The following is a 9461-nucleotide window of genomic DNA, read 5'->3' as shown; positions in this document are numbered from 1 at the left end:
TTATGTCATGGTGCCTCTGTCAGACTCCTCCCCCCTCTCCTCTCCGCTTGGTTCCTGATTATCCCCAGCTGCTTCCACTCACCTCATCGACACACCTGCCTTCTTAAGGAGCTCCAGGATCTTCATTCAACGCCAGTCCGTTGCCCCTGATGGTGCATATTTGGCCTCACGTCAAGTTCATGCTTTGTTGCCTTGCCTTAAGCCAAGTAGTTAACATATGCTGTTTTACCTGTCTCCAGGAAACCTCAGCCACGAGTGGTCACCCACAGCAGCCGTAATCCGGACTCCTCTACTGGTCTGTTCCCTCCATCCTCACCACGAGCCTCTGCCGAACCAGCTGCCTCACGAAACGGACCCACGCTGCCGACTCCAGACCCGAACGAGCAGTTCCACCAGTGACGCCACGAGCCGCAGTTACATTCTCGGACCTCCAGTAACAGTTACCTACCTGTCTGGCCATCATATTAAATTCTACCTTCTTGCCAAGACATCTCTGTCCTGTGTCTCATTCCGGGTTTCAGCATCTGGGTCTCAGTCGTTCTATAGTCATGACAGAACGGACTGGCCATAATCCCGACCCAGCTGACCCGGAGGGACTCAGATTAGCCGTATCCCAGCAAGGCATATTGCTTGGTCGCCAGGCCGACGCCCTATCCCAGATGGCCGCGGCCCAACAGGACCTTTTTCATCGCCTGGACGGTTTGACACAGACATTGAACAATTTAACCGGACATTTTTCCCATGTTCCAACAGATACGGCTCAAGCTACGGCTAACTCGGCTACTTCCGTTTCCGGATCACCCTCCGCTCATGAAAACATCCGGCTGCAACCGGAACCATTTACTGGTGACGTCGAAGCCTGCGGAGGATTCCTCCTCCAATGCGAGCTGATTTACCAACAAGCCCCCCGTCATTATCAGTCGGATCACAGTAAAATATCACTGATCGTCAACTCTCTACGCAATAAAGCCCTCCAGTGGGCCCAGGCTTTCCTCTCCTCCAATCCCATAAGCCACCTCACTTATGAACGTTTCCTCAGAGAGTTCCAGTTAATTTTCGACCAACCACGTAAACAGGACGAAGCAACCCGTCGGTTACTCGCGCTCAGGCAGCGTAACCGCTCGGTGAGTGAACACGTTATAGATTTCCGTATTCTGGCGGTCGAGGCAGGCTGGCCCGACGCAGCTTTGAAGGGGATCTTTTACCAGTCTTTAAATGAACAAATTAAGGATCATCTGTGTTCTCAACCCGAAGCCCGGTCATTTGAGGAACTGGTTTCTGCGGCACTCCGCTCTGATGTTCGCCTGCGGGAGCGTCAAAGGGAACGAGGGCCCGTTTTCCAGCGTGCCGCAACCACTACATCCTCCAACTTCTCACACGCTGTTCACGCCACCCCTCTCGACTCCTTCAGCCCCTCTAGACCTCCAGACGAGCCTATGCAGGTTGGACACTCTCGACTGTCTGAAGAGGAACGCCGCAGACGGCGCATGGAGGGGGCCTGTTTCTATTGCGGAGCAAAGGGCCACATTGTCATCTCCTGCCCGCTTCGTTTAAACACCCGAACCCCTCGCTAGGAGACAGGCTGCGAGGGGTAACAAACATCTACCTGGCCGGTAATAATTTTTTACTAATCCCTGTCAAGTTAAGTCAAGATCTCCATGTGCATGAGTTACGGGCCCTGGTCGACTCCGGGGCCGAGCAGAGTTTAATTGACCAGCAACTTGTTAATGATCTGTCGATTCCCACAGAACCCCTGGAGACCCCCATCGAGGCTTCCGGTTTAGGCGGTCAACTCTTATCCCGCATCACCCACCGCACCAAACCCATCCTGCTCATTACTTCAGGCAACCATCGTGAGTCTATCCGTTTCCTCATCACCAAGTCCATCCATACTCCCATAGTACTCGGGTTTTCCTGGCTAAAACTGCATAATCCTCAGTTTAATTGGGCTCAAGGGACTATAATCCAGTGGAGCCCATATTGCCTTGCTAATTGTCTTCTCTCTGCTCTCCCTTCCGTTACTTCTCCTAACGCTGAGTGTCATAGCCAAGTCGAATTGTCCAACATTCCTCGTTGTTATCATGATTTAAAAGCAGTATTTTGCAAAACCAAAGCTAGTGCTCTCCCACCTCATAGACCTTATGATTGCGCCATAAACCTGTTGCCAGGCGCTCCATTGCCCAAGGGTCATTTGTTTAATCTATCTGGACCAGAAAAGACAGCCATGGAGAACTACGTACAGGAAGCCCTCGCCCTGGGGCACATTCGACCCTCCTCCTCCCCCGTGGGAGCAGGCTTTTTCTTTGTGCAGAAAAAAGACAAGTCCCTCCGACCATGCATTGATTATCGTGAACTAAATCAAATCACCGTAAAAGACAAATACTCACTGCCATTAATCACCTCTGTTTTTGATTCCGTCCAGAAGGCTCGCATATTCACTAAGTTAGATCTCCGCAATGCCTACCATTTGGTCCGAATTAAGGAAGGGGACGAGTGGAAAACTGCCTTTAACACCCCGTTAGGGCATTACGAATATTTAGTAATGCCTTTCGGCCTCACCAACGCCCCGGCAGTTTTCCAAAGGCTAGTTAACGATGTCCTTCGGGACTTCATTAATCGATTCGTCTTTGTCTATTTGGACGATATTCTTGTCTACTCCCACGATCTGGCTCAACACGAGCATCACGTTCGCCTGGTGTTGGAGAGACTATTGGAAAATCAGCTTTTCGTTAAGCATGAAAAGTGCGAATTTCATTCCCCCACTGTACAGTTTCTCGGTTACATTATCGAGGCTGGCTGCATACGCCCTGATCCATCCAAAATAGAAGCTGTTACCAACTGGGAACCTCCAACCAGCCGTAAGAAGCTACAGCAATTCCTGGGCTTTGCTAACTTTTACAGACGCTTCATACGCAATTACAGCAGTATTGCTTCTCCCCTTACACGCCTCACTTCCATAAAGCATCCCTTTGTCTGGTCCAACGAAGCCCAACAGGCCTTCGACAGGTTAAAGAAACTGTTTGTCTCTGCCCCGATCCTCATCCAACCTGACCCCTCACGGCAATTTATCGTTGAGGTCGATGCCTCTGACTCAGGGGTGGGCGCTGTCCTCTCACAGAAGGAGGGGAGTTCTGGAAAACTCAAACCTTGTGCGTTTTTCTCTCGCAAGCTGTCCCCTTCTGAGCAGAATTACGACGTTGGCAACCGGGAACTCTTAGCCATCAAACTTGCCCTGGAGGAGTGGCGTCACTGGTTGGAGGGAGCCGAGCAGCCTTTCATCGTCTGGACGGACCATAAAAACCTGGCATACCTACGCTCCGCGAAAAGACTCAACTCCAGGCAAGCTCGTTGGTGTCTTTTCTTTGACCGGTTTCACTTCACCATAACCTACAGACCAGGCTCCCGCAACATCAAACCCGATGCCCTCTCCAGGAAATACAGTCCGTCTGAGAACACTCTATCATCTATCCTCCCTTCATCCTGCATCATAGGAAGTGTCACCTGGGATATCGAGGCCAAGGTTCTTCAAGCCCTGGAAGGGGACTCTGACCATCCACCCGCTCCCAGGGGCACACTGTTTGTACCCGCTCATCTCCGCTCCGAAGTAATCACTTGGGGTCACGCGTCTCGTCTGGCGTGCCATGGGGGGGTCCACCGTACCCTCCATTTACTTCGTAAGAGGTTTTATTGGCCGTCTATGGAGAAGGACATTAGGGAGTATATCTCGGCGTGCACCACCTGCGCCCGATCAAAGACGTCCTCCTCGGCTCCGGCGGGGTTGCTCCACCCACTTCCTACGCCCAGCCGGCCCTGGTCCCACTTGGCAATGGACTTTGTCACCGGGTTACCCCCATCAGCAGGTAACACCGTCATACTCACAGTCATAGATCGATTTTCCAAGATGGCCCACTTCATTCCGCTCCCTCAACTACCCACTGCCACCGAAACTGCTGATATCATGACCAAGCAGGTTTTCCGTCACCATGGCATCCCTCTGGACATTGTCTCTGACCGTGGCCCCCAGTTCATTTCTCAGGTCTGGAAGGCCTTTTGTACGGCCTTGGGGGCCACGGTCAGCCTCACATCTGGCTACCATCCTCAGTCCAACGGCCAAGCGGAGAGAGCGAACCAGGAACTGGAGGCAGCTCTCCGCTGCTTGGCGGCACAGAACCAGCAGGACTGGTCCCAATATCTCGTGTGGATTGAGTATGCCCATAATGCTCATCCCTCCACTGCCACTGGGCTCTCTCCCTTTGAGGCCGCTCTCGGGTACTCACCACCTCTGTTTCCGCCACAGGAACTGGACTTGGCGGTGCCTTCCGTACAACATCACATCCAGCGGTGCCAACGCATCTGGGCACAGGCTAAGGCTGCTCTCCTCCGCACCAAGGAGAGCAACTGCCGCATCGCCAACCGTCACAGGGTGGTGGGACCCGAGTACCAACCTGGCCAAAGGGTCTGGCTCTCCACACGTAATATCCCCATCCAAGCCACCTCCAAGAAACTGGCTCCACGATTCATCGGACCTTACGTCATAGAGAAACTCATCAACCCCACCTGCGTCCGACTCCGTCTTCCCAAGGCTCTGAAGGTTCACCCGTCATTTCATGTTTCCCAGATCAAGCCAGTTCTGGACAGTCCTCTGTGCCCGCCGTCCGCTTCCCCGCCACCCGCCCGGCTCATCGACGGTGCTCCGGCTTACGACGTCAATCGGATCCTGGATGTCCGCCGTCGGGGTCGCGGATTCCAGTTCCTGGTCGACTGGGTGGGTTACGGGCCGGAGGAGCGCTCCTGGATTTCCCGCTCTCTCATTTTGGACCCCTCGCTCATTGAGGATTTCTACCGGGCCCACCCGGATCGCCGCCCTTGACCGCCTGGAGGCGGTCGTTGAGGGGGGGGTACTGTCATGGTGCCTCTGTCAGACTCCTCCCCCCTCTCCTCTCCGCTTGGTTCCTGATTATCCCCAGCTGCTTCCACTCACCTCATCGACACACCTGCCTTCTTAAGGAGCTCCAGGATCTTCATTCAACGCCAGTCCGTTGCCCCTGATGGTGCATATTTGGCCTCACGTCAAGTTCATGCTTTGTTGCCTTGCCTTAAGCCAAGTAGTTAACATATGCTGTTTTACCTGTCTCCAGGAAACCTCAGCCACGAGTGGTCACCCACAGCAGCCGTAATCCGGACTCCTCTACTGGTCTGTTCCCTCCATCCTCACCACGAGCCTCTGCCGAACCAGCTGCCTCACGAAACGGACCCACGCTGCCGACTCCAGACCCGAACGAGCAGTTCCACCAGTGACGCCACGAGCCGCAGTTACATTCTCGGACCTCCAGTAACAGTTACCTACCTGTCTGGCCATCATATTAAATTCTACCTTCTTGCCAAGACATCTCTGTCCTGTGTCTCATTCCGGGTTTCAGCATCTGGGTCTCAGTCGTTCTATAGTCATGACAAATTAAATATTAAAGTTCTGATGACACTGTTGAGCTCATGTTATCATGCTCATAAACCTTGAACCTGAGAACAAAATTCATAAAAAGATCCATTCATTCATCCTTTAAACCTGTTTTTGTCCCTTTCAGGATCACGGGACTGCCTGGAGCCAATCCCGGCCACTATTTTTTACGTTTCTGCAATAAAATGTTTGTGTTATAATTTTGACAATCTTCATAATTTTCCCTAATTATTGTTAAACTACCATCAGTTCATGTTGTGCTTCTGATGAGAAAAAAGTGTCCCATTTTACTTCTCTCTTTAAGCTTTGAAAACATTAATAAAAAATGTTGTCAACTCCAGCTATTTTACTCCAGTGAGAGAAAAAAACTAAACAGAATTAGCAAAGTCGCAAACTACGAAACCGTCCTTAGAAAAATTGTGAACAAACTTGTAATGTGCAAGATAATATTAAAATAATATTTAAAAAGCATGCCTAAACAGAAACGTCTTGCCAAACACAGCTATCCTTCATTTTGAAACAATTTGCTATTGACTCCAGACCATTGAGGGAGAAAAACTCCATACTATTGATTTAATTAACTGCAAATCTTTTATTCTGTGACCCCTGTAATCCTATTTATTTTTGCCTTTTTTCACTTAGTAAAAATTAAAGTTTAACTATAAATAGAGGTGGATAATGCAGTTGACCCCAGGGGTTAATTCTCAAGCTTTTGGATGCTTTTATCCCCTGGAGGCCCTCGGTCCACACTCTCCTCGAGTTACATTACCATGAACCCGAGAACTACCAAAAGGAAATGAGTTCATATGGAGAAATCAAGCAAGGATTTGGTCTGCATGGGCACCTTTGTAGGCACTCTTAGCAGTAAAAGCTGAAGCAGAATGAGCCTAAGTAAATGCCTCGCCTTCGATGTCATAAGAGCAGGGGGAGTTGAAATAAAAAGAGATTGTGCAGAATAAAAAAAAGAAAACACTAAATCACTGAAGAAACCACCACATGCAAGATCAGAACAAGTGGTAGCTTTCTCGTTTCAACGCCTGTCAGAAATGTAGACAAACACTCTTATGACAGGAGAGAAACTTAAATGAAAATATCTCAATTAATACCAGATGAAAGGACTTGAGTAGAGCCTATGCGAGCTGTTTCCATGCGAGCAACATAGCAAGTATTTTGCTGATTAATTGCTCCTTTACATAATCCTAAAATGTTTTTACATAATCCCAGAGACTGTTTACAGATGAAAAATGCTCTGAATCCGTCTTATGGAGTACTTTACCACGCCAAGATAAATACACACCGTATACAAGAGGCCCAATCGTTCTAGCATTTATCTTCCTAAACAGGTTCACCTAATCAAATATATTTGAATAAATAGATATATGTGGCATGAACACACATACAGGAATCAAACGGCTGATGACATGTCAGTCACTCTTTATTCCCCGTATTTATTTTTTCCTTGTTGACACTTGGAGCCCGAGGCCTTGGGATTTATGTCACACAAATATGATAAATGTATTGTGCTACATCTTGTTCACACATACAGGCTACACAAACTCACTTTGGACAAACACATGTGGGCACACGTACAGTTACCCTAATTAAAAAGACAACACTGACTGCCTGAACTGCAAGAGTCTGGAGGGGTTTTTTTTTTTTAAACCATTTCTGGGGTGTTGACCTCAAGAACAAAGCCGCTGAAGACTTGCAATTCCGGAAAATCAGCCAAAAAAGATCTTCCAACTTAATGGCAGGTAGAAATTAAGGTGTGAACTATATTTAATCTGTTAATTGATACATTTATTTAAAAAAAACAGAAGAACAAAACAACTTTTAGATCTGTTAGATGTGCAATCAAACTTCTAAAAAGAAAACAAAAGAAAGACAACTGTGGTGGAGAATTTAGAAAGCAACAAAATCCAGCTTCACTGTCAGGCTTCTGTGTTCCACAGTTTAACAATCTTTTAAGAAAAACTGTAAAACTTCTAAATTTCCAAATTAAAGCTGAGGTTCATCTAATACAGAATATATGTCTGAGACCCCCCATCTCATATCTTATGATCAAAACGCTTTAAAAACTCATTGTACATGTTTTCTGCTCTTTAGTGGATCATCGTTCCACTGGTACAACATTTTTGTGAGCAATAACTTACAAAATCACTCAACATATTATAATTGATACTATTCAGATCTCATAAATAAATATATATATTCAATTAAATGTGGATTTCATCAAAGTGTTTAAAAAAGCATCTTAATTCCGAAAAGGTAGAATATTCTGTAAACTCTTTGATGTGGTGGACTTTAACAATTGTTGTAGGCATGTTTTATTTAAATACCGAGAATTTTTTATTTTGATTTTTGCTTATTTGTTCTTATTGATCATCTAACAATTTCTAGCCATTTACATGATATCCGTGAATCAACTGGTTCTGTTGCAGAGAAAAGCGGTCTTTTGGACGTTAACGTTTTCAGAGCTTGAAGTGTTGCATACCGGCACAAAGACCCTATTCTCCATGACAGCATCAGCTAGAATTACCTTAATTGCGTTGAAGAGTTATGATAAATTCCCACCGGGCATGTGTTGCGCAATCAAGAATGCGATGAACATGGGTTATTGAACACACTTTTAGCATATGGTCTTCACACTGGACTGTCACTATCCAGTACTAGCACATGTAGATGGAAGAGGCTTGGTGCGAAACGCCCCAGGCTTTTTATTTTACAGCTCCGGTCCAACATTTGACTGACTTGGTGTCATTTAATTTCGGCCGGGCACAAACCGCAATTATTAATTTCTCCTTCATGATCAATTTACAGACAGCTGTATTGAAAACGACGTAACCCATACATCAAAACGAAATCAGAGTCTCTGATTGGTCAAAGTTCAACTGGTTGAACTTTCAACGAGTGTTCATGGCTGTTTTATTTTGAGCATACAGCCCAAAAACCGACTTAAAACTTGCGTAGCAACGCGTGAGTGCAAGAGTTTTGAACATGGAAGCCTGAAATGTACATTTACATAGACCTTTCACTGGAAGTGGTCCTTTGAACGCACCTCGCTGAGGTCAGAGTAAAGAAAGCTTCACGGTAATCGAAAGAATGTAAACTCGTGAGCTAAAGCTTCTGTGTAAAAGGGTCAAAACATTACGTACAATTATGTAATGTACAGTTGCTCTTTATCCAAAGTGACAGTGTAAAGACAGTTTCTTTTTTTTCAACTTATAATACCCTTTTACACTCTTTTTTTCATCACTGTATAATCCACTAGTCCCTTCCAGCAGACCCATTTTGAATCATGTTTGGTGCAACTACACATCTCTCCCCTTCCAAACTCCCCACTGCTTCAGAACCACTGAACCCCCAGTGCATACATTAATCTTGTACACTCTGGAGAAAAAACAGCAGCAGCTGCCAATGTATTCCCACCCAGCAAGCGGTGTCCCAGGAGTTCTACTAATTCCAAGGTCATGTGTGTGCCTCCACCCCTTTCCTCTCACCCTGTCTGCTTACCTCAGCCGCAAGAGAAGAAGAGGAAGTGAGGGAGAAAAGGGGGACGGAGAATGCAAGGCTTGCAAAAGTTAACTCTGTCACACAGACCTTTAGTGATCTCAGAATACAGATTACTTGGGGGTGTGGTAAGGCATTCGTTTCTGGGGGTGGGAGGACAGGGGAGGCAAGGCACTGTCTTCAGTGCTCCTTCCATCCTTTGTGATTGAATATTTCATTAGAGGCACCCAGACCATGCAGCCCCAGACATTCCTAAAATCTCTCTCCATCTTTCTCTTCTTTCTCAGTGACCCAGCTGTTTGGATGTGAGGACAAAGAGTTTCACATATTTTTATGTAAACCTTAAAAAGGTATTATTTGATATATATATATATAATGGTTATGGTGAAAACTTACGAAATACATTTACTTAGCTGTGAAAACAATATCAAATTCAGTTTGAATTAAATAAAATTATGTATTGTGTGCAACGTTTGTACTATGTTGTCATGTCCAT

At 46.7% G+C, this 9461-nt stretch overlaps 1 protein-coding gene across 1 annotated transcript; it reads left to right on the top strand.

Annotated features, from left to right (window-relative positions):
- The first annotated feature begins 519 nt into the window (after positions 1–519).
- Positions 520–1598, top strand: LOC111949090. Its single transcript, XM_023965401.1, has 2 exons — positions 520–1124; positions 1255–1598. The coding sequence occupies exons 1-2, from the start codon at positions 549–551 to the stop codon at positions 1552–1554; spliced, it is 876 nt and encodes a 291-aa protein (XP_023821169.1). The 5' UTR covers positions 520–548; the 3' UTR covers positions 1555–1598.
- Positions 1599–9461: the final 7863 nt, after the last annotated feature.

Source organism: Oryzias latipes, chromosome 17, assembly GCF_002234675.1.
Source record: "Oryzias latipes chromosome 17, ASM223467v1".
NCBI classification, from domain to species: domain Eukaryota; kingdom Metazoa; phylum Chordata; class Actinopteri; order Beloniformes; family Adrianichthyidae; genus Oryzias; species Oryzias latipes.
This window is presented reverse-complemented; position numbering and strand designations above follow the sequence as displayed.

Coding starts and splice junctions, on each gene's coding strand:
- LOC111949090 (XM_023965401.1), top strand. CDS start 549: ATGACAGAACGGACTGGCCATAATCCCGACCCAGCTGACCCGGAGGGA. Junction 1,125..1,254: donor TCAGGCAGCGTAACCGCTCG/GTGAGTGAACAC, acceptor CTCAACCCGAAG/CCCGGTCATTTGAGGAACTG.